Below are 24,147 nucleotides of genomic sequence, written 5' to 3' on the forward strand. Positions count from 1 at the left end.
AGGAGGGGAGGGTTAGGGTGAGGCTGCAGGAGGGGAGGGGTAGGGCGAGGCTGCAGGAGGGGAGGGTTAGGGTGAGGCTGCAGGAGGGGAGAGTTAGGGTGAGGCTGCAGATGGGAGGGTTAGGGTGAGGCTGCAGGAGCGGAGGGTGTGATCAAACTGAAATCTAAATTGCAGTGTAAGAACAAAGGGGGTTATTCTAGTCCATTCTTTCTGAAAAAATCCTTCTTAGATGGACAAAACCATGTGCACTGCAGGTGGGGCAGATGTAACTTGTGCAGAGAGAATTAGATTTGGGTGGGGTTTTTCTTCAAAGTGAGATCTATATTGAAGTGTAAAAATAAAGCAGTCAGTATTTACCCTGCACAGAAACAATATAACTCACCCAAATCTAATTCTCTCTGCACATGTTACATCTGCAGTGCACATGGTTTTGTCCATCTAAGAAGGATTTTGTCAGAAAGAATGAACTAGAATAAACCCCTAAGTAACCAGTATTTACTCTGCACAGAAAAAAAATACCTCATCCAAATCAGGCCCCATTTTATTTGTTATGGGCATGTTATGGGAGTGTCAGTGATAGTGGTACCAGGCACAAACTGCTCCCATAGGAGTCCATAGCTGGAGAAGCTGCCATTGCCATCCTGCTGGCACAAGTTTCCATGCTGATTGTAGGCATCTCAGTTCTTTAGGGAAAGGCTTCGCTGTGGCATTCGTATAAAGCCACAAATGGGCGACCACAAATTAACACTTGCATACGCGGCTGTGCACGACTCAGAAGCAGCCCCTATGTGTACCCTATGCTGGCATATTACCCGCGTCCCACCTGGTTATTGAACACAGTTTGCAGCAATGTAAGGGCTGCTTGGAACCGCGTTCACGGACCTAGGAGACAGAAAGAGTAGCAGCAGCCGCCCACCATCCACACATCTTGTACAAGATGCGTTCCTCAGTGGATCTCCTGTGTCACCCTGCGAAGGTCCAGCCTTCCCTGTTCTTTGTCCCCCAAAACTTGTCCTCCTGTCTAGCCCTTGCTGCCCTGTTCTCTGGCTGCGAAAATCATGCCGTTCAGCGAATAACTGCAAATTCATTCGTAAGTCGCTCACATTCGCAGTGTACACGGTCCAAAATCACGGATCCGACCTGGCATGGAACCGTGTTCCAATACTGGGTCGGATCTGGGAATTTAGTGTAAAAGATGTATTAGACAGTAAAGATGGGCCCCCTTCAGCTCTGGGCCCCATAGCAGCTGCGCCTCTTGCACTTATGCCCTTGGGCCTGAATAACCCCCAAAATGTACTTCTTTTTGTCTGCATTCTGCACATGATATGAAAGGCTTATTGGTTGAGGCATAGATTTGTCTTGCTGATGTCATTGTGAGCAAGCTGGACTTCATAACACACATATACTATGCTAACACTTCTGGCTAGAGCGAGCGCTAACTCACGTCCCCTTGTCAGTGAGCATCGTTTTTCCAACAGGGAATAAAAGTAAGTTTGCCGCAAGAAACATTGATATTCTTTTAGCGACTCAAGCTGACAGTGATAAATACATATTTTAGTCTACACGGCTTGTGGAATACCGTCAGCGAGATGTCTGTAAACTAACCAAATTATTTTTTAATAATCATCTCGCTACTTTTAATCTGTGGAATGGAATCAGAGGCCGTCAATCAGTGGGATAGGATTTGCCATTGCGCCCACAGCCACTGCCGTGCCTCTCTGCATTCCTCAGGCATTCACCTCCAGGAGCGCGCTTGGCAAGCTTGCGACTCAAAACGATTATCTGTTTTTTGTTAATCTAAGGCAATGTGACAATCTTTTACCCGATTTTGCTGGATATTATGTGATAGATTTAGAATTACAGACAGTAGCATCTTGAAGTTGAAGTTTAAGAAACTACATTTAAAAAAAAAAAAAAAAAAACACCAGGCGATTTTGTAAATGGATGTCTGGCGCCATCTAGTGGCGGAAGTGGAGACTGAAAAATCTAATTTAAAATAGAGAATTTGGCAACACTGCCTGTTCTGCAAAGGTGATTAGTTACAGATGGTTAGCTTGAATGCCACAGGTCAGAGACAATAATGATAACAAAGCATTTTTGTTACACTGCATGTTGGGAAGTTTGAATTTAATCAGCCTGTAATGACCTTAACTTAAAGAAGCTTAAAGCTCAGTAGACTCTGGCTGGTACTTTGGTTCACCTGCTCAGGCAGAAACATTTGTATTCATTTTGGGCAGAACTCGCTTTGACTGCTGATTCCAAATAGTTTACTCTGTGATTTAGACTTTCCCTTTATAATATACTAAATGTATTAAAGAAGACAGGCAGTCACACCGGTACTTTCCAATATGGAAAAGACTTAAGGGCCCCATACATCAGCAATTAATTGTGACAATTTTCAGATATGAAGATGATTGCTACAATTGATTTTAGATGTGTGGGCTCCCCCTTTTGGCAATCCCAATCAAAATCACCAATCGATTGCTTAATCAGGTTTTTAAACATGTTTAATAATCTGGTATTATCTGCAGATCTTTTTTATATGTGTGGGCATTCCCAATTCGTCTTCTTCATCTATTTACATTATGAACAGCTGAAATGACAATCGATTGGGGCAATTTCCAGATATGAAGATGCAATCTTTAGATGGAAAAATCTGCCGATCACTGAAATAAATCTGTAATGTGTGGGCAAAGTCAGATAGATTGTAAAATCCATTTATCTGGACAAAAAATCCCTGTATATGGAAATCCATAAATTGTGATTGCTGATGTATGGGGCCCATAATACAGTGGCGGAATTTGTGAGTGGTTGGCCCAGGTGCAAAAATATAATTTGGGCCCCCTCCTCCACCCCAAGTTCAAAATATGCCACACAGCAGGGGCATTGATATATCATCCGGGCCTCGGGAAAATGGAGGGGAGTGACCAACGGACGGGGCATGTTTGCCAGGGAGGGGGTGTGGCCAAATCCAAATTTTTTGTAGGTGGCCGAGTGCTGGTGGGGTGCAATCTATGCAGATAGTGAGGACAGACTGTAGATGCCTCTCTATCCAGTGCAGGGGAGAGAGTACAGGCACAGGGGAGAGGACAGGTTGCCACTGCAGCACACAGCCTCTCTCACCAGCTCAGCACACAGCACTGAGCAGCTTGTTTTGAGCTGGGGTGAGAGGCTGCATGCTGCAGTGGCAGCCTGTACTCTTTTTCTCACTGGGGGTTATTCTGGTTGGTGCGGGGGACCGCGTTCACACGGTCCGGAGTTTTTTTTGTACTGCGCATGCGTACCATTCGCTATGCGCATGTGCGGCGTCAGCACACCGCTGACGAACGGACTGTCCCGAGCAAAAAATCCTATCCGTAATCGCACGGTGACAGTGGGCGTTTTTAGGAGAGGCCAGAAAACTGGGCGTATACGGGGGTGTGCACTCAAACTGCACGGAGGGACAACCGCCTTGCTCGGTGAGTGCACCGTGCATTTTGGGTCAAAAACAGTCGGACGCCAAAGAGTGCTCAATACCACTCTAAAGCTGTTTACACACAGGGGCGATAGGGGCTGAAATCGCTGGGAATATTGTCGCAGGCGACCATATTGCCAGTGATGGGAGTGTGCCCCGGCGATAAATCGCAGGGTGCGCGCTCCCGTTTTCAGCCCCATTCTAATCGCTCAGCTGATTACCTCTGCGGCTCCCCCGGCAGAGGTTCCTTCTCATCAGCGACCATCTCTGGTCAGTGATGAAAAGTAGAAACTGAGCAATATATCGCCTGAGTGTGGACGCCCTGGTCTGCTAATGAACACCAATTACAACTAAATGGCTTACACCTGACTGCAATATTAAGCAATGCTGCAGGCTATTAAGTGAAATGCCTCATGTCAGTACCTGCAAGCCACACACAGCCCAGAAATACATAGGAAGGTTCTCTTTCTACACTTCTCACCATTTCAAGGTTGGTTTATTTTTATGTATTAATCCAAATACACGTTTCAATATGTCCAGGTAGTTATTTTGTAACAATCTACACCCTTAGTGCAAGTGTGTTTTCCATCTTTAGAAAGCAGGATACACAATTCATAGGAGTCGACATGTGTCAACTTCATAGGAGTCGACATGTGTCAACTGTGACTGCGAGAATTCCCACGGAACGTTGAATAGGGCGAGCAGCAGGCGAGGGGGTTAAACACCGAAGATCGCTGGTTTTCCTCGCTGTTTTATGGCACTAAGTAATAAAATAATAGATATTTTAGATGCAAATAGGAGAGTGCAGTAATCTCCGTTTGTATGAGATGATACAAAAGGAGGTTCCTGCACTCTATTTGCACCTAAAATATCTATTAATTTATTACATTATTAACCCAATCGGAGAATATTTCAAATTCATTTGGTACCATTGTGATATATAATTTAATCTTAGAGGGTTACATCTGTTTTTTTATGTTTATGTCTATCTGATATACAGCATAAGGGCGGGATGTTGTAACATCCGCAGCCCCCCTTCGCCGGGCACCGCATTATTAATAACGGCATATGCCGTAACATATGCCGTTATTAACGCAAGGGACAGGTCTTGCGATAAGAGCTGTCCCTTGCGATGCGGCGCTGGACTTCCGGGTCTGTGACCCGGGAATCCATCTGCACATGCGCAGAGTGACGGCGCCGGCCGCAGGGCATGCTGGGAGGGATCGGTGACGGATCCCTCAAACAGCGCTGCGGTAAGAAGCCCATAGGCTTCTGCAGGGAATCGCCAGCTTTTGCAGCGGAGGGGGGTTAGAGCATACAGAAATGCGGTAAAAACCAGATAACTGGGTTTTTACCGCATTTCAGTGTTAGAGAATCGCCCTCTAAGTGAGGTAGTTGTTGAAAAAACTTCACTTCTCTGACTTTTTCGAATAAATACCAGTAATTTCTTAATCCATTCACTGTATCCTTTGTGCAGTTTGTGGTTGGTTTAGAGCAGTGGTAGCTGATTCCAGCCCTCGAGAGCTACCAACAGTTCACATTTTCCACACAACCTAGCTGCTGCACAGGTGCACTCATTACTCACTGACATTTTAAAAGATCCACAGGTGGAACTAATTACGTCGCTTGTGATTCTGTGAGGAGACTTGGAAAACATTAACTGTTGGTAGCTCTCGGGGACTGGAGTTGGCTACCCCCAGGTTAAAAGTTTTTGATGAGTTGAGCAGCCCTGAACAATACAGCTGCAATGGATTGGTGTGTTTAGGTATGTATATATATATATTTTTTTTTTTTTTTTTACTCTAAGACACACCTAGGTTAAGAGGAGGGAAAAATATATTTTGAATCAAATAGTGTAATAATCCCCCCCCCCCCCCCCCCAACTAAATCTTTAGGCATAGTGCCAGCTTAAGTGAATTTCTCCACAAGATTTTTAGATCTGTGCACAGCTCCAGAACCTTCCCGTTCAACAGGCGGAATCCTGGCCGTTTCGGACAGAACATCGACAGTCAGTATCCAATGTACAGAGTGTCAGAAAGTCCGCAAGTTGTCAGAAACCTGCCATGAATTGAATAATCTGCAGCTGTTTCTGACAAAACAAATCAGACTTTAAATTAAAAAAAAAAAGGTCGGATCTGACACCCTACAATGCTGTCAGTAATGATAGCATTGAATAGGTGAGTGCTGATTTCCCCTCGGGAAATATTGGCACAGATTGAATACCCCATAGCGTGCGCCCAGCTTTAGATGTAGTCACCTATGCAGGTTCAAACAGTACTTGTTTCACTTATAGACGTGCATAAATGCTAAACACACTGTATGTAACCGCTTGGTTTCAGCGTCTGAGTGGGACATCACTGATTAGTAGAGACTTGTCAAATCCTGTATTAATTCCAGGTTACAGAAGGTCTAAAGTTGGTTCTCATTTAAAAGGTGAAACACATGTACTAATATCCCATATAAAAAGTCCCTAACCATAATCGTTCATTATAGATGTGATCACTCCCAAAAAGCCATCTCCACTGAAGAACGCAAAGTCAGTATTTTTTGGTGCAATAATGCCAGGACTGGCCCAATTAGTCCCAGTAGGAGGTTTCCCTTCCCACATTATATATAGACACACCTTAATGTTCCCTCTAAGATTCTTATGCAGTGTGCCGCACCCTGCCCTTTTTTAAAACCGAAAAATGCATCCTGCCCTTTTTTTGTGTGTCACTGTGCGCCCTTACACTGCCCCCCACTGTGCTGACATGCCACTGAGAACTTTCAGTGTGTGCCATCATGTGTACTGGGTATTACGGCGTATGCAATGATGTGTAATGGGCATTATGGTGTGTGGTATAATGTGTAAGAGGCATTGCAGCGTGTGGTATAATGTGTAATTGTCATTACAACAGAATATGTAATAGGCATAACAGAGTATGATAATGTTTAATGGGCGTAATCCTAGTGCAGTGTGTAAATATGTTTTTGTTTCTAATATAAAATGTGCCCTCCCGATTGAAAGAAGTGCCCTTCCCAGTGGCCAGCACCCTGCCCAAAAAAAAAAAAATACTAAAGTGAACACTACACACGCTTATAAGTCCTACTGAAATCCAGATAATCTTCATTGAACACATTTATCCTTTAGCATAGTCATTTTGATACATGAAAATAGATAACGAAAAACACAAGACAGATTTTGCTTATTAATACTATACGTGACATATTTCCTTAAAAGTAATCCTCATTAAGCAGAACGCCTGCAAGTTACAAGGTCTCAGTGCTCAAACGCATTCAAAGTGATATAACGTTTCTTTCTAAGTGAACAAGTTGCAAAAAAACTCTTAAAAGTGCAGAAAAACACTATAACAATTACAAACGATATAAAAAAGTGCCAAACATAAAATGTGTAATAAAAAAAGAAAGTGCTTTAAAGCCATCAAAAACGCATTCATTTCTGGATATCCTGATGTTTTCATTCTTCTCCTGGACGCCCAATATTCTGATAAAACAACATAAAAATCATGCAGGTTCTTCACCATAAAAGCAGGCTAGTCAACGATGTACCCTGTAAAACAAACAGATGTCATTGGCTGTCAGGAGGTTAACCTGGGCATATACAGAAATAGTTCTAGTGCCTGCGACAACTGGATGTGACACAGGTATGCTTACAACATAGAAACATAGAATTCAATAGCAGATCAGAACCACTTGGCCCATCTAGTCTGCCCCTTTTTTTAAACAGAATGGGATCATTGGGTCGACCTAAAGATGGGCAACACTCATTAGGTCGACACCGTTGGGTCAACAGGTGCCTAGGTCAACATAGGACAAGGTTGAAAGGTCAACATGGGGTTTTTCACTTTTTTGAAAGTCAACATGGACATGCTTTGGGCACGGTGCCTCGCTGTCGTCCTTGCTGTATGTCAACCCAATGGTGTCCACCTAATGACTGTCGACCATCCGACCGTACCCCTTTTAAACATGTTACCGCAAACCATATTTGATCCTTATTTTTTTGTAAGGATATCAATATGCCTATCCCAAGCATGTTTAAATTGCTCTATTGTATTTGCCTCTACCACCTCTGATGGGAGGCTATTCCACTGATCTACTACTCTTTCTGTGAAGTAATTCTTCCTCATATTTCCACTGAATCTTCCTCCCTCTAGTTTCAGTGCATGTCCTCGTGTTGTGTTGCTCCTCTTCCTGTGAAGAATGTCTCCCACCTGCACCTTGTTAAAGCCCTTGATATATTAGAAAGTTTCTACAACTAACATTTCCTGCGTTACACTAGTCTCAGGTCAAGTGGTATAAAGCTTCAAAAAGTGATAAAGTGGAAAATTAAACACAACCAGCTACTGTCATTTTACAGACTGGGTTAAAAAATGACCGGTAGGAGCTGATTGGCTCGTTATTTATCACTCGCCACTGTATCACTTTAAGCTTGATACATCTGGCCCTCAAGCCTGAAAGCACATCGGGTACTTGAGTATTATAGCGGTGCCCCCGATGTTCATCGCGCAATGTTTTTATCACATCGCATGCCATGCACCCGATGCGATTTGTGCCCCCTATGCGATGAAACATTGTATAAGCACCCTAAAGGGTGCTTTTAAGGACCCAAATGGGTGCTTACAATGTTAAATGCAACCCCACGTCACCCCCCCCCCCCCCAACTATAAACGTGAACCCGAAGCGTGGCGAGCACAGCGAGCCCGCGAGGGGCGGCGGTACGCGTCCTCCGACCTTTTCATACCCCCACTATCCACGTCGGCGTGGAGTTGAGAATAGAAAGTGTGGCGAGCGCAGCGAGCCACCGAGCCCCGCGGATACCTTCACAGGTATCCGCGTCCCTTCGAGGGCTTCACAGGTATCCGCGTACGCTCGCCACGCTTCGAGCTCGGTGCGCTCGCCACACTTTCTATTCTCGACTCCACGCTGACGTGAATAGTGGGGGTATGAAAAGGTCGGGGGACGCGTACCGCCGCCGCTCGCCACGCTTCGGCTTCACGTTTATAGTGGGGGGTTGGCGTGGGGGTGCATTTAACATTGTAAGCACCCATCAGGGTGCTTATACAATTTTTAATCGCATCGCATTGTATGCCATATACAATGTCATACAATTTTAAAACAATTTTTTTTGCGCGATATCGCATACCATCGCATGCCTTTTGGTATGCGATGGGCGCCTCTATAATACACAAGTACCGCACATCGTACAAGGTTTAAAATAACAGGGTGCAGCCCACACAAACCTTAACTTTAAAGTTGTAATAAAAGTTATGCAGATACACACACTCAAGATAGTGCCACATAGCCCCGTATGGGTCACCGAGCATGTGCACAACAGATATTGCGTGCACCCCTGAATGCGGTCCTGGTATTGGCGAAAATTAGAAGAAAAATGCAGGAAATTACAAAAGCAGATTAGTGTCTTGCAGCAGAGCATCTGACGTCACGCCAAGAGTCTCGTGGCATATGGGACAAATGCCACAGAAGTAAAATAGACACAAGTGCGGCAAAGTGGCCACGCCAATCGCCACAGATGTAACACGGTGGTTGGCACTGCATCTTTATCTGTATAGCATTTGTTTAAAGGAACCTTACATAGTGGGAGTTGGCATTTAAAGGGAATGAAATAAGTCACCGCAAGACACCCGTGAAGATACTCCTGCTTCAGTGGGTACTCTTTACCTAGAACGGCGCCCGTCGCGGGCATCGCGGGTACATTTATGTATGGCCGCGACCGACGCGATGCCCGCGATTTCCCATTGAAACCAATGTTAAACTTTGAAATCGTGTCGGTCGCGTCGCGGCCGTCCATAAATGTACCCGCGATGCCCGTGACGCGATGCTCACGATTTCCCATAGGAATCAATGTTAAAAGGTGCGATGGACCCGATTTTACTGTTAAATGGCTCAATCCACCCGATTTGGCCATAGGAATCAATGTTAAATGGGCCACAGAGCCCATTAACCCTTAAATGTCCCCCCAAATTTTTAACGCCACCCCACGATCCACGCCAACCCGAAGCGTGGCGAGCGCAGCGAGCCCACGAGGGGCGGCGGTACGCGTCCTCCGACCTTTTCATGCCCTACTATCCACTAGGGCGTGGTGTGAGAATATAATAGTGTGGCGAGCGCAGCGAGGGGACGCGGATACCTTCACAGGTAGACGCGTCCCCTCGCGGGCTTCACAGGTGTCCTTGGCGAGGTGGACACCTGTGAAGCCCGCGAGGGGACGCGTCTACCTGTGAAGGTATCCGCGTCCGCTCGCCACGCTTCGGGCTCGGTGGCTCGCTGCGCTCGCCACACTATTATATTCTCACACCACGCCCTAGTGGATAGTAGGGCATGAAAAGGTCGGAGGACGCGTACCGCCGCCCCTCGCGGGCTCGCTGCGCTCGCCACGCTTCGGGTTGGCGTGGATCGTGGGGTGGCGTTAAACATTTGGGGGGACATTTAAGGGTTAATTTGGCCTATTTGGCCCCAAATCGGGTCCACTGAGGCATTTAACAGTAAAATCGCGGTCAATCAGCCGTTTTAACATTGTTCCCTATGGGAAAATCGCGGTGATCGCGGTCATCGCGGTCATCCCGATTTACCCGCGATGACCGCGATTTTTACCCACGACGCCCGCGATTTCAATCGCTGGCGCCGTTCTAGGTAAAGAGTACCCTTCAGTGTTCAAAAGAAACTGCTTTCACTACTGTAACATGTGAACTTAATATGTAGGGATTCCACCTATACATTTCTATAGTACACAAGTCTTCAACCTGTGGCCCTCCAGATGTTGTGGAACTACATTTCCCAGCATGCCATGACAGTTTTGGCGTGCTCTTATAGGAAAAAATGTGGCAATGCATGCTGGGACATGTAGTTTCACAACATCTAGAGGGCCACAGGTTGAAGACCCATGCTGTAGTACTTCAATAAAAACATCCATTTAAAAAAAACAAAAAACTATATGGTAAGAACTGCTCCCTGCAGAGAATGGGCAGGACGTAATACAATTAAAATGTTTAAGACCTGGAGGCCGGGACACCAACACAGAGTAAAAAACCCTATGGGCTTACTTCTGCAGTCCTAGCGGCGAGGGATCCCCCGCATCCATCAGTGCTGTGTAGACAGACTTATGGGTAGCAAGAGGCAGCTCTCCCCGGGAGAGAAGGCTTTCGCATTAGTGATTGCATGTTAGTACATCTGCAATTCGTACTGGCACGATAGGATGCAGCACAAGAGGTGTGCTAAGGATTTTGATTTACACTTTACATAAAAAAAATAGAGAATTTTAATCTACAATAACCAGCACAGAGGTTGCCCGTAGCAGGGTGGTTTATGGCTGATGTTAAATACTTTTGCCAGATGGCAAAAGTACCCCCCCTCTACTGGTAACCTCTGTGCTGGTCATCTACATTAACCCTTTTGAGTGGTGGGATTTCCTGGGACAGGACAAACCTACCCCAGCAAAACCCACCACAGCGCAGCTGAGCCCGGAAAATTTCCAGCCATACCACTCAAGTGGTATTAAATGCCCAGCACAGGGTTGCCCATAGGGGATATGGTCATTGGGTCTACAGCAAGTTGGTCGACAATCATTAGGTCGACACGGGTCTAGGTTGAAACAAGCATTAGGTCGACAGTCAAAATGTCGACATGGGGTTTTCCATGGGTTTTTTTAGCCGACATGTGCCTACAGGCAGTATTTCATGCTCTACCATCCACTAGGGCGCGGTAGGAGAATAAAATATTGTGCCGAGCGCAGCAAAGCACCGTGCCCGAAGCATGGTGAGCGAAGCGAGGGGATGTGGTGCACTGGAAACTGTGCCCATGTCGACAATCGGGTAAAAAAAACAGTGAAAAGATCCATGTCGGCCGATGTTGAATACTTTTGCCATCGATGTGGGAGAACCAGATGATTTCCCTACATCGATGGCAAAGGAGAACCGATATGTAAGTGGACTAAGCTTCAAAAGTGATAAAATGGAGACTGATAAACCACCAGCCAATCAGCTCCTGCCTGACATTTTTCAAACCTAGCCTGTAGCATTGTAGACAGGAGCTGATTGGCTGGCTGTTTACCACTCCCCATTTTATCACTTTTGAAGCTTAGTGCATCTGGCTTCTAATACTTAAGAGGATTTTGTTTTTAAAACCAGTTTAGACTTTTAGCCCAAATCACAATGGAGTAATTATGCTGGACTGCTGTGCTCTGAAACCACCCAGTGGGAATACCGTTTAAAAGAATACCCCATTTACTGGACCATTTTCTCCAAAAAGTTGGCATCCAATCACCAAAAGCCTAAGAACTAAGCTGTTCCATAAATGGGAGGAGTAATTAAACTCAGTCGGCAGTTCAGGAATATCTTGCCTCTTCGGAAACACCATCAAGCCTCTGGGACTCTACGTTCTTGTTCATTGACATTTTCGATGACAATTGAGTTCCCTTGACCAACCTCTGAACGAACAACCACTCCTAGGAGTTTACTTCTCAGTAACTGCTAGATGCCTCATTGCATTGTAGGTGGGTAACTAGCTGCCACCAGAGACTTAAACACTGACCGAGGGAACCACAGATCTACCATCAACACCTCCAACAGCCTATTTATGTGCATACGTGGTCACGCTACTACAACATCTCCTAGTTAATTACAGGCATCAGTGTTAGCTGTGATTCACACTTACCTAATTCGGTCAACAGCTGCAAGGCCACCATCTCCTTGGCTTGGTCGTGTTTGTCAGTCGGTATGAGGTTGTCCCCAAGAAGCCAAGAATAGCCAGTGAATGGAGCACAGTGCTTGGGTATCACTACACGATACCAGAACCTCAGCCATCCACAGGAGCCCATGCCCAGGAACTTTATCTGGTACACCGGCTGACCCAGTTTCATTCGGTCACAGATGAGCTGAAGACACTGGACACCACTCACTGAGATCTTCTTCTGCTTGGTCTCGGTGTTCCACAACTGCGGCACGAAGGAATGCGGCTGCAGAAGACCACCGGACTGCTGCTTCTGTTTTATGGTTGGCTGCAGCCAGTCTACATGAAAAGGGCACCCGTACAGCAGATTGGTACCTGCAGGAATAAAGGCAATAAAGATATGATATTCTATACACAGCGCATTCAACAGAACAGGCACTAAACACCACACTTTCCCTACTCGGGCATAGTCTTCCACTGAAGCAAGGTGTTCCTTGGTGGCTATGGGACTCCCTTGAGTGCCCAGCATTGAGAACTTGCCACTGCACACCCTAATTGCAGGGATCATGGGAGAGAAGCTTGGACAGGGAGTGTACAATTCTTTTACATAAAAGGTGAAATACACTGCCGTTCTAAACACCACATAAGGCTTCGCTGATGGGGATTGTTGATCTGTATCTCCAATCTTTCTTCAGAGCTCCCTCTCCAGCAAGGTTAAAGCAGATCAGTGTCCCTGCAAAAATTGCTTTCACTTTGTGACATCTTTTAGCACATCTAGTGGTCACTGACGGTACTTTACCTCAGAGATGAGGAGTAGAGATCAATAGAGGTGGATTGCAGGTAGTGGCACTCAAATCTGAACAGTTTAACTTTGTTTCTATAAATAGGTAAAACCCGGTGTCCCGACTTCCGTGTAGTCAGGTCTGTGGCTGCTTGTAGGTATTTAGACAGATGGCGGCACTCGGAAATAAAGAACTCCAGGCAATAGAGGTAAGTCAGCAGGCTTCTTGCTCTACAAAATGTGTTTTATATTTAATCAGTGGCCCTTGTGGCCGACAGTCAGCAAGAGCGTGCTGCAGTCCAATTGATAACCAATTAAATCGCACAGGGCAAAAGCGAGACATAACTATAGAGCACTTCGTTACAGGATTATAGAGCACAACCAAACATAGGGTAAAAACCCTGAGAGCGTTTTCTACCGCATATTTGTGTTAGAACATCCCGCCCATTGTCTCTAAGGGGTCTCAATGAAAACCTGGGACTCCAGTTTTCTGTAGTTTGCTATTTAATATTTGTTCCTTATATTAATGTTTTCAGTATGCTTCTCCACTTTTTGTGCTTTCCATTTTTGACTATTTTTTGCTTGTCAAAGGAGACCAGACAAGTTTCTATTTTTGCATTAGGTCACGTGTGCCAGGATTCCCTTCAAGCTCTCCCTGATGTTCTACACCTGTTGGCGTCATCGTTGAGCGCCCACTCGTCCGGCAGAGGGAGCTGCGAATGGATCCAGCTACGGTGGCCAATCCCGGGATTGGGATCAGTGGGATTTGGCCCCCAAATCACCGGGATTTCAGTCTAAACACTACCCGGCTGTCCTGATTCGGGCACAGCTCTACACAGTGTGACCTGATGGTAAAGGACACGCTGCGCAGACCACACCCCCAGCTCGCTCCTCTGCTTCTAGCCAGGCCCACTCAGGGCAGCACCCCGGCACCACCCAACTCGCTCACGGCTGCATCGGCTGGCCCACTCCTCAGCCGCAGCGCCCAATACACCAAGTAAGTAAATGTGTGCGGCTGTTGGGGGGAGCGGGAGGTTGTTGTTTTTTAATTAAGGATGTCAATCCCAGGATTGAAAAAATGCCTCTGGATTGGCATCCCTAGATCCAGCGGGTATTTAGGTATGTGAGGTTTGTTTTGTTGCCTCTTCTACCTCGATGGGGGGAAAAAAAAGCAAATAAAATGTCTGCTTACCTCTATAGCATGGAGTGTTTTATTTCCAAGTGCCACCGTCTATATTAGCCATAAGCTAGTATCTTGTAACATTACGGGGACCGAACCAGAAAGGCTGACCTACCTTCACAGAAGCTTTTCTTTGCCATGGCAGCTGCCCTGTGGGAGTTGTACCTAATTATGGCCATGTTCTTCATATCAGTTGTAGGGCTGGCATGCAGGGTGACCTTATCCACGCCAGCAGTCAGCCCGCACAGGATCCTGGTTAGATTATCTTCATCCAACACACTCGGGAGGCCATCAAGGGCAAGCTCGCACTTCTCCGTGCTCCTGCTGACCACGATCTTGTAGCCACGTTTTATTTCATGGCCGTTCAGGTGGGATATTGCTAGCTCCGCCAGGCGCCTGGTGGGGTAGCGGGCGTAGGCGAAGCCTCGATTCAGACCACTGAAGGTCATCATTAACCTGAATTCATAAAGCTTGCCAACCGACTGAAACAAAGGAATGAGCTCGTCTTCGTATATTTCTTGGGGCAGATTGCCAATGAAAACTTCAGAACCGTAGGGAGGGGTTTCCCCAACCCAGCCTGCCGGGATACAGAAATAAATACTTATTGACTGCCCTAACGAATGGCATTCCCTTGAAATAAGATAGCAGCCTTTACAATGAGTAGCTTACCTTCTTGGTCAGGCATGTCCAAACGGTGGCCCTCCAGCTGTTGTGAAACTACACATCCCAGCATGCATTGCCATGGTTTTGCTATTAGGGAATACTAAAACTATAGCAAGACATGCTGGGATGTGTAGTTTCACAACAGCTGGAGGGCCACAGTTTGGACATGCCTGGTCTAGGTACGGTCAGAATAGATATAAATCTTTAAAAACAGACTACCTCACCCCCGTCCACTCAGCATCGGTCAGTCTCGACTCAATTAAGGTCGACATACATTGGGTTGACCACTGAAGGCCAACACCTGAAACAGGTCGGCATGGCTAAGGTCTATACAGGTCTACACAAACATTAATTTGCTATTGGGCAGGTAGACAATCAAAAAGGTCAACATGAGTTTCACATGCTTTTTCCCCTAATGTACACGCGTCCCCTCGCATGGCTCCCTGCACTCTACATGCGTCGGCAGACTCATCATATTCTCCCACCACCCTGTAGTTGTGTAGACCTTTTGACTGTCTACCTTCCATTATCAACCTAATGCTTGTGTCAATCTTCGCCATGATGGTCTATTTCAGGTGTCGACACAATGTATGTCGACCTTAATTGAATGGACCCAGTGATAAATATCTCCATGTCTTATTTTCCCACATTGCTTCTAATACAATCCTGACAGTTGCATTCTGGTGTGTTGCTACACTATCTACAGTACTGGAGGAATCCTGAATCCATCAGTAGCTGGGACGTGTCTTAATGTAACCACCATTCTCAAGGAACAACTTGCCTTCAGCTTAGATACTGTAAAATATAATCTGGTGCTATTAATGCCAGCTGTGCCAGGGGTGCCTACTTTGTGACGTGTTTTCCAGATCAAGTCTACAGGATCTGTAGAACAGAGTCAATTAAGAATAATTGCTGCACCCGTTTGAAAATGTGAGTTAGTAATGACTACACCTGTGCACCAGCTATGTGGTCTGGAAAACATGGCCAATGTTGGTAGATAGAAAAAAAAAAGGTATAGCCACCCCTGCGCCAAGCCCTCTAAATGGCATTGCCTATTGGTAACAAGCTTGGTACATATTGGCACATGGCATACCCACATCATTGTATGGAGACGTCATTACCAGCAGTCCACAGTGGCCATCAGTTACCCACTGAGGACCACTTGCATCCAACTCTCAAGGGTCTTTAATTGGGATATGGTCATTGAGTCACCAACAATTAGGTTGATAGGGTGTTTTTCGAGCCGACGCGATGCTACGTTTCAGTGTCCATGTCGACATTAGGGTAAAAAACAAAAAGTGAAAAACCCCATGTCGACCTTTTGACTGTCAACCATCCCCCTGTTGACCCAATGACCCTGTCGACCCAATGATCTATACCCTTTTAATTTGAGATTTAGCCACCAGGACAGAGACCTCCTTATGTTCAATACCCTTGATGTGGTGATCCAGGGAAGCGGTGGCGTAACAATAGCCCCTGCGGTAGCGGAGAGGCGCTGTGTAAGTGCGGGCGCCGGGGGTGCTGTGGGGCTATTGTAATACCGCCGCCAGACCCGCAGATTTACCTGTATTCGCTGCGGTGGTCCCGGCTCCCCTCCTGATGCTATGGAGACTGACCACCATAAAATGTCCGCCCCCATATAGCAGATGTTCCCCGAGAGTCTGCTGTATGGGGGCGGACATTTTGTGATGGTCTGTTTTTCATGGCATCAGAATGAAGCCAGGAGGGGAGCCGGGACCACCGCAGCGAATACAGGTAAATCTGCTGGGATGGGAGGGCACATGGGCGACCAGGGGGGGTGCTTAAATTATAATTACACCACTGCAAGGAAGCCTGCTTCTGTCCCCTCAGGGTCTGTATTTATTTATGCACATTTGCCATCCTTACGGATGAGGAAGACTAAGCTGGGTACACACTGGGCAATATATTGTTAATATGGACATTATAGTTGCCGATATTAAGTGCAAATCACTCATTGTGTACCAACTATATTGTTAAAGATGTGAGCTCCCTGTACATGCAGATCAATCTGTCAATATCGTCAGAGACTGCACAGATAGAGTGTGGGGTGGCGGGGGTGATGTCATGATGTATATTGTTGCCCTGCAACACCGCTGATATAGTTAATATCAGCCTTACCTGGAATCGTTAAGTGTGTACCCAGCTTTAGCCAACTGTTGACTTGCCGAGACCCCCTCGTTAACGATCCGCTCCCTTGTCTGTACATGCAGACAGTACAGACAGAGGGGTTTGTCAACAACCCCCAAGAGCGCACATCTGTCGTTGGGTGCAGCATGCACACTGGGCAATATACTGAGCACTATCACCCAAATGGGCTAAAATGAGCGATACTTTGTTACAGAAGCTTACAGGCACAAGGCTGGCAAGCATATTGGCAACAACTTTCACATACTGTAGGTGTAGTGGTGTATTAATCCTACCTATATTGTGTCGGTCCCACCTACATTTGATGCCACTTCTACAAGTTTTTCCCAGGGACACTTTTAGTTCCCAATCTGCACCTGTCCATAATGTTCCAGGTTTTAAGGCTAAACAAGCTTGAACTACAGTAGGTGACCATTAGGACCCCAATCAATTTGATCTAATGACTGATATCCTTAACACCTGAACTGTTAGGGTGCCTCATGGACCAAGCTTGGAAATGTCAGAGCTAGAGAAAGAACCAGACGTCCTCACTACCACCATTCTGGCCATACACTTTGCAAGAGCAGCAATGGGGTCCAACGAGCGCCACAGAACGTCTATGTGTATAATGACCACACGTCTTGGTTGGTTTCATCTGGATTTCCACATAAGCATATCCTTCATAACTCAAGCTAATAAACCACTGCGGTCATGGATATACCAGACGTTCGATTCCCAATATTTTTTTTAGATGTCACTAAATTGCTGTTTCTAAGCTGCAACAGAACTATGACTGTATATAATATCTATATACCTGGAGGGGGGCCGCCATACTTCCTCTGTCCATTGACTTGAACTAGGTTGATGTTGTAATTTTTCATCCACAGCATAAGTGCTGCTTTATTGTCCTTGTTGACTGAATTTAGCCAAGCCTGTAAAAAGAAAATACAACTAATCACACAATGTGTATATACAGTACAACGTTAGAGAAACCAATATTATTTTCTTATTACATACTTACCAGTCCTTAGCATATATGATTCTTTGTTACTTAATAGTAACATACTATACTATACCAACTCCTGATGACTACAATAGCCATGGTGCCACAACGTCCATTAAGCCCTTGAGTGGTGGGTTTTGCTGGGGCAGGACAAACCCTACCAGGGCAGGTTTGTCCTGCCCCAGCAAAACCCACCACAGGACATTGGAAGCCACCCCTAACCACCCCACCTCCGGTGTACGCCGGAGCTTCCCTGCCGCCGCTGCCTTAGCCGCCTGTCACATTCAGCAGTGACGTCGGTGGCAGGCTGGGGGATGTTCGCGGCTCGGGAGGACTCGGGTGCCTGAGCTCTCCCGAGTATCCCCCGAGCCGCGCCAAATATACCCAAGCCTGCCACCGACGTCACTGCTGCTGTAAAATGAGTGGCAGCTGGTTCAGGGGAGCTCCGGCGTACGCCGGAGCAAAGGTGATGGGGGGGGGGGGGCTCTAGAGGTGGACACCACTGGCGCGCACCTATTCTATATTATCCGGGACAGCCCGCTGCGGCAGCGCAGCTGAACCCGGAAAATTTCCGGGCATACCACCCACCCAAGGGGTTAATCTTTCCATCCCAATTGTTCAAATCATGACCAAACTCCACTCGGACTTCAGAAAGACCCATTCCATTCTCAGTGGTAATTCTGGTATAGGTCACTCCTGCGGGCACACTGGTCATGCCTGCTGATCAGTCCTATTGTATACTATACTAGGCCAAGTATACCATTCTAACCATACTCTGGTCTAGACTCTGCAATATCCGAGGACACCCCCCCCCCCCCCCCCCCGAAACAGTTGCTGCATCTCACTTTGCAGCTCTTCATTACCTTACTCAACCGTTTAGACCAGGCATGTCCAAACTACGGCCCTCCAGCTGTTGTGAAACTATAAGTCCCATCATGCCTTGCCACAGTTTTGCCATTAGGTAATGTTAAAACTATGGCAAGGCATGCTGGGATGTGTAGATTCACAACAGCTGGTTTGCCATTGTTTGGTCATGCCTGGTTTAGACAAACACCACTGTTCCCATGTCTCACCGCAACGGATCTGCTCCATACCGCTACACTGCTTCCTATCCCTTTATGCTACAAAAATAACCATATTCTCACCATATATGGAAGAAATGGGGAGGGACTGGAGGGACCAGCAGGGGTCAAAATGCCTGTATTTACCCGGGGATGGACAGGTAGTCCCAAAAACATTTGAACACTTTAAACTGTGTCCATGTCGATTGTGTTGATATTTGGGTCAAAACCAATCCACCTGTGGATCATTTATAATATGTCAGTCAGTAATGAGTGCAGCAGCTAGGTTGTCTGGAAAATGTGAACTGTTGGTAGCTCTCGAGGACTGGAGTTGGCTACCACTGCTGTAGACCAAATGATCCCAACCCGCCTGCTCTGCTTAATCTGTGCAAGCTTACATGCACAATGAATGTACTTGCAACTCACTGTTGGATCACATATTCCACCCAATAGGATGACCAGCAGCTCCAGCAATAAATAACCACCTCTACACTTTCAATTCAACACAGAGCCTTATAGCACAGCACATTACTTAGAGGGGTGACACTACTGGATATAGCGCTAGAATGATGCCACATACAGGTCGAGTATCCCGTATCCGAGTATCCGTTATCCGAATTATTCCGAAATACGGACATTCCAGAAAGTGAAAAAAAAATTATTTTTTTTTGCTAAAAACTCACTGGGGACATTTGTAACAGCATCACTGGGGACATGATATGTAACTGGCACTATATATGTGCAAGACAATGATTGCTTGGCATTCAAATTCAGTGCTGAGATAGTACACACATTTTGTTTCACGTTTTGAAACCTTGTTTTTTGAACAATTAAAATATATTTGTGTGTATTTTATGTGGTAATAAAATATATTTGTGTGTATATTATGTGTTTATACAGCATACATGCAAGATACTTCAAAATACATCATTGAAATATTAAAATATTCCGAAATACGGAATAATCGGTTATCCAAAATTCTCCTGGTCCCGAGCATTTTGGATACGGGATACTCAACCTGTACTATAAAATTACCACTGAATTTGGGCTTTTTTTGATCCGACAAGTGCCGACATGCAGTTTTCATGCCCCACCATCCACTAAGGCCTTGATGGCTAACCTTCACACTCCAGCTGTTGAACTACGCATCCCAGCATGCTCTGTTTCAGTTTTGCTATTTGTCCATGCCAAATCTGATGGGAGAGCATGCTGGGATGCGTAGTTCAACAACATCTGGAGTGTCAAGGTTAGCCATCACTGCCCTAGTAGGTATTAGGGCATGAAATACCACCTGTTGGCACATGTCAGCTCAAACAGTGAAAAACCCCATGTGTCGATCTGTTGACCTTGTCCTATGTCGACCTAGACCCCTGTGGACCTTGCAGTATGTTGACCTAGTGGTGTTGACCATTTTTAGGTCGACCAACTGACCGTATCCCAGGGGAGCACATGGGAGATTCGGTCTGCTGCTGCAGGGGAAGGGGCTGGGGGGAGCACATGGGTGATGTTGCACTTTTATACCGCTATGTGTGCTTGAGCACTGAATATAACTTTTTGAAAAAAATATTTAGCAAAATAAACAAAATCAACATTTTTCACTGCTAACTTGTCATGTCTTTTAATTTCTATTTAAATCATTGAGGGAAGGCTGGCAGGCAGCTAATCGGTCCTAAAATGGACATTTTTTATGTCATCCATAGGGAAAGGCAGGGCTGAACCAGGTTCAGTGTAAATGGTGCAGACCCAGATCCGACACAGGTTGAAGTGCTGTCACAATAGGCCACAGCCAAAAATAGTGTATTCACCATGCATTTCCCTGTACTATACACCCCCTCCCTCACTGTGTGTAGATATATAATATATATACACGCATATTACACACTCCAACAAACTTTGCATCATGTGTGCACCCCATATACATGTACTTACCGAGACTACAACAGACTCCACCCAAATCCAGACCTAGGTACTTCGAGTCCCTACACCCCAGCATTAAGTCTGGTAATAGGTGCAATACACACTGCAGGCACTGGGAATCAGCAGAAACCACTGCGCACTATACCGGGCCTGGTTACACCCATGCAGACTCAAGTCTCATATTAAGTTTAAAAGGAAGCAAGAACGTTCCAAAACAAACAAACAAATGCCAAAACAGACAAAACTAGGATATAAACCGCTGCACAGGGAAATCGGTTTGGTTTAATCCCAATACTATTGGAAGGATTCATAATATAATATTCAAACTTGAACACTAAGTTTCCCTAAACTTTATCCTGTGCATTAAATATGTTACCTACCGCTGGATATTATGTCCCCAGCCCCGCACATACCTCACTGTTGCCGTTCATGATGGTACAGTATCTTCCTCAAGTCCCAGCTCTCACGTAGCAAAAGTTATATTACACAGGTGTCTCTGTGCAAGCCTTTTTATAGAGTCCCAAAATGCAAGAGCTCCCCCCCAACAAGATCACATCATCCAATCACGTCAGGGCAGAAGGATCACGACGACCAGCCCACCCATCTGCTTGAACCTTCCGTGCCCTTCCTATGTAGAGGTACAATAATTACAACGTTTGGAAACTCGATGTATTTAGTACATATGACATTTATATTTGTGTTTGTGGTTGTTGGTTTTTTTTTGGGGGGGGGGGGGGTTGCAATTATCAGTCCTTTTAATCCTGTTTGCTGAAGTTGAACCTTAAAGGAATAAATATGTTGTCTACACTAATATGCAGACACAGATCAGTGTCTGGGGATAGGCACACACCGAATTATGGAAGTTGGCAATGAGCAACTTCTGATTTTTTTTATATATATATTTTACATTTTTTTGCATTTATTTATTTATTTATTGGTGTTTCAGTTGCCAATAAATAAATAAATAAATGAATGCAAAAATGTAAAATATATCAAAAGAATCGGAAGTTGCTCATTGCCAACTTCCATAATTCTGTTATAAAGTTAGGATATGTCAGGCTCACTAGCACCAGAATTAATGGGGAGTTTTGGTGACTTGTAAAAAATAAATGATTGGGTATACTAGGGGTGTGTGACTGTAAAAAACACTTGGCAAGTTGACCTTTTTACATGTCAGCCTTATTTATGTCGACCTATTGCATACTTCCCAACTTTTTAAAGTTCCCCATGGGGAATCGTGCGTGTTCTCCCAAAAATGGGCGTGGCTTGTGAAAAGGGGGTGGTTCTTCACGGGATTGCCGGTATTGCATTCCACACCCCGTTTTGCATACCACCCAGCTCCTACCTGCCATGTCACAGACACAAAAAAATGTCAGGCAAGAGCTGATTGGTTGGTTGTTTATCACTCTCCAATTTTATCACTTTTGAAGCTTAGTGCGTCTGGCCTAGAATCTGTTAAAAGGCGCCTCTGAACTATTTGATCTGCTGGTATATAAAATGTTGTATATAGCTCTTAAGGCCCATACATATTGGGCAATTATGAGCTGGAAGACGCTTAGTTTCTCAGTTTTAGCTGCTTACAGCTCAAAAGCCGACGAGTGTGTGTAGGGGCCGGCGATGAGCGGTGATGCGGACTCCCACACCATAGCCGCCGGATGCCATTTGTCTGTCCGTCCCCCCCGTGTATTAAAATGATACCTCCAGCATCAGCCATCTGGGCACCCGCACTGTAAGCCACGTGATGACACGCGCAGCTTACAGCGTGGGCACCCAGCATTCCTGCTGCCCACTGCACTGCCTGTGTATGTCTCCAGGCAGCAAGAGGATCTGGCCGGGCCTGGGGACTGTCTATGTGCAGCGGGCTGCGTGGGACCTGCAGCCCGGCGCTGTGTAGTGGGGGCGGGTGGCTGCAGTGAATAGGGGTGCTGGGGGGCTGCTGCCCGGGCACTACCCTCTGTCAGAGCGGCTGGGCCCGGGACATTTGTCCCCATAGCACCCCCTGTCAGCGGCCCTGCCAGTGTGTATGCCAGGGTTGCCTACCATACCCTTTACTTCAGGGAGAAAATGCTCTGTTCCTGGACTTCCCTGGTAATGTAGGATTGCCATCACCTGTGGTGAAACACCTTTCTTATCAATTACCTAGCTCCCCACAGGTGCTGGCAATCACACATTAGCAAGGAATAATACATTACCCTGGTGTATGCACCTTAACATTAGTCATTGCTACAGTATACTGATATGGTGATCACAAGGGAGTGCAGCCAGGACCAGGGCAGTAGAGAACAAGGCCGGGCCCAGGTATTTCTCTGGGGGCATGTCCCATACCTCCCAACATTGGAGGGTTGTGAAGAGGGACACGTGCTAGGAATTTTGGGGGTATGGCCTAGTGCCAATGGGGCATGGTCTATACTCTCCCGTTTTCGCCATTGTTGGGGGCATGTCCAGCAGCTCTGTGACCTGCTGGCCATGCCCCCAGGAATAGACACTTTAAGCATGCGCACAGCATCTATTCCCGGGTGACAGGGGGTACTCCCAACTTCCCCACACCACCTTCCCTACCATGGGGCACTGTGGACCCCGGGCGGGATGCGGGATTGACCCAAAACAGTGGGACGGTTCCGCGAAATGCGGGACAGTTGGGAGGTATGATGTCCTAACTGCGGGAGGCGGGGCCATGCACCCTTATTTACTTCTTTATGATTTATTAAAATGAAATATAGAAAAAAATGAGTAATTTAAGCTCCGCCCCTACCCCACTGCACCCCAGCACACAGCAGCTGCTGCTCCTCCATCAGACCTGGGCCCGGGTAATTGGTACCCCCCTCCCCCCTTCCCTCTTGGCACCACTGGTCAGAAGTGCAGGTACCACGATTGCATACCTCCCAACATGACCCTCTCCAGGAGGGACACATTGCTCTGTTTCTGGACTTTCTTCTAAATTTATGGATTACCATCTCCTGTGCTTAAACACCTTTCTTATCAATTACCCTGTTTAAAACAGGTGATGACAATCATAAATTAAGATGGAAGTCCACAAACAGAGCATTCTGTCCCTCCTGGAGAGGGTCATGTTGGGAGGTATGGAGGTGTGGGGCGCTCACCTGGTGTGTCTGGTGAGTAGCTGTGTCTTTGCTGTGTAACATGGAGAGGCAGACCCTGGCAGTCTGGCACTGTGGGCTCACTGGGCTGGTTCTCTGTCGTGTGAGTCAGTCATGTGAGTCAGAGGCTCCACCCAGCGTTACAGCTTCAGGCACACTT

At 46.3% G+C, this 24,147-nt stretch overlaps 1 protein-coding gene across 1 annotated transcript; it reads right to left on the reverse strand.

Moving 5' to 3' along the window:
* Positions 1-6,530: 6,530 nt before the first annotated feature.
* DND1 (DND microRNA-mediated repression inhibitor 1) lies at positions 6,531-21,422 on the reverse strand. Its single transcript, XM_083170084.1, has 5 exons — positions 21,303-21,422; positions 17,723-17,840; positions 14,216-14,677; positions 12,125-12,514; positions 6,531-7,004 (listed from the first exon to the last, which is right to left on the reverse strand). Exons 1-5 carry the CDS (start codon positions 21,318-21,320, stop codon positions 6,988-6,990), a joined length of 1,005 nt encoding a protein of 334 aa, XP_083026210.1. The 5' UTR covers positions 21,321-21,422; the 3' UTR covers positions 6,531-6,987.
* Positions 21,423-24,147: the final 2,725 nt, after the last annotated feature.

Source organism: Crinia signifera, chromosome 2, assembly GCF_055691185.1.
Source record: "Crinia signifera chromosome 2, ASM5569118v1, whole genome shotgun sequence".
NCBI lineage: Eukaryota > Metazoa > Chordata > Amphibia > Anura > Myobatrachidae > Crinia > Crinia signifera.

What these genes read in the sequence shown, in the direction of transcription:
- DND1 (XM_083170084.1), bottom strand. An exon ending in GTATGGCGGCCCCCCTCCAG is followed by an intron (nt 14,678 to 17,722) that starts GTATATAGATAT and finishes GTATCCCGGCAG; the next exon opens with GCTGGGTTGGGGAAACCCCT. An exon ending in AAAGAAAAGCTTCTGTGAAG is followed by an intron (nt 12,515 to 14,215) that starts GTAGGTCAGCCT and finishes TTATTCCTGCAG; the next exon opens with GTACCAATCTGCTGTACGGG.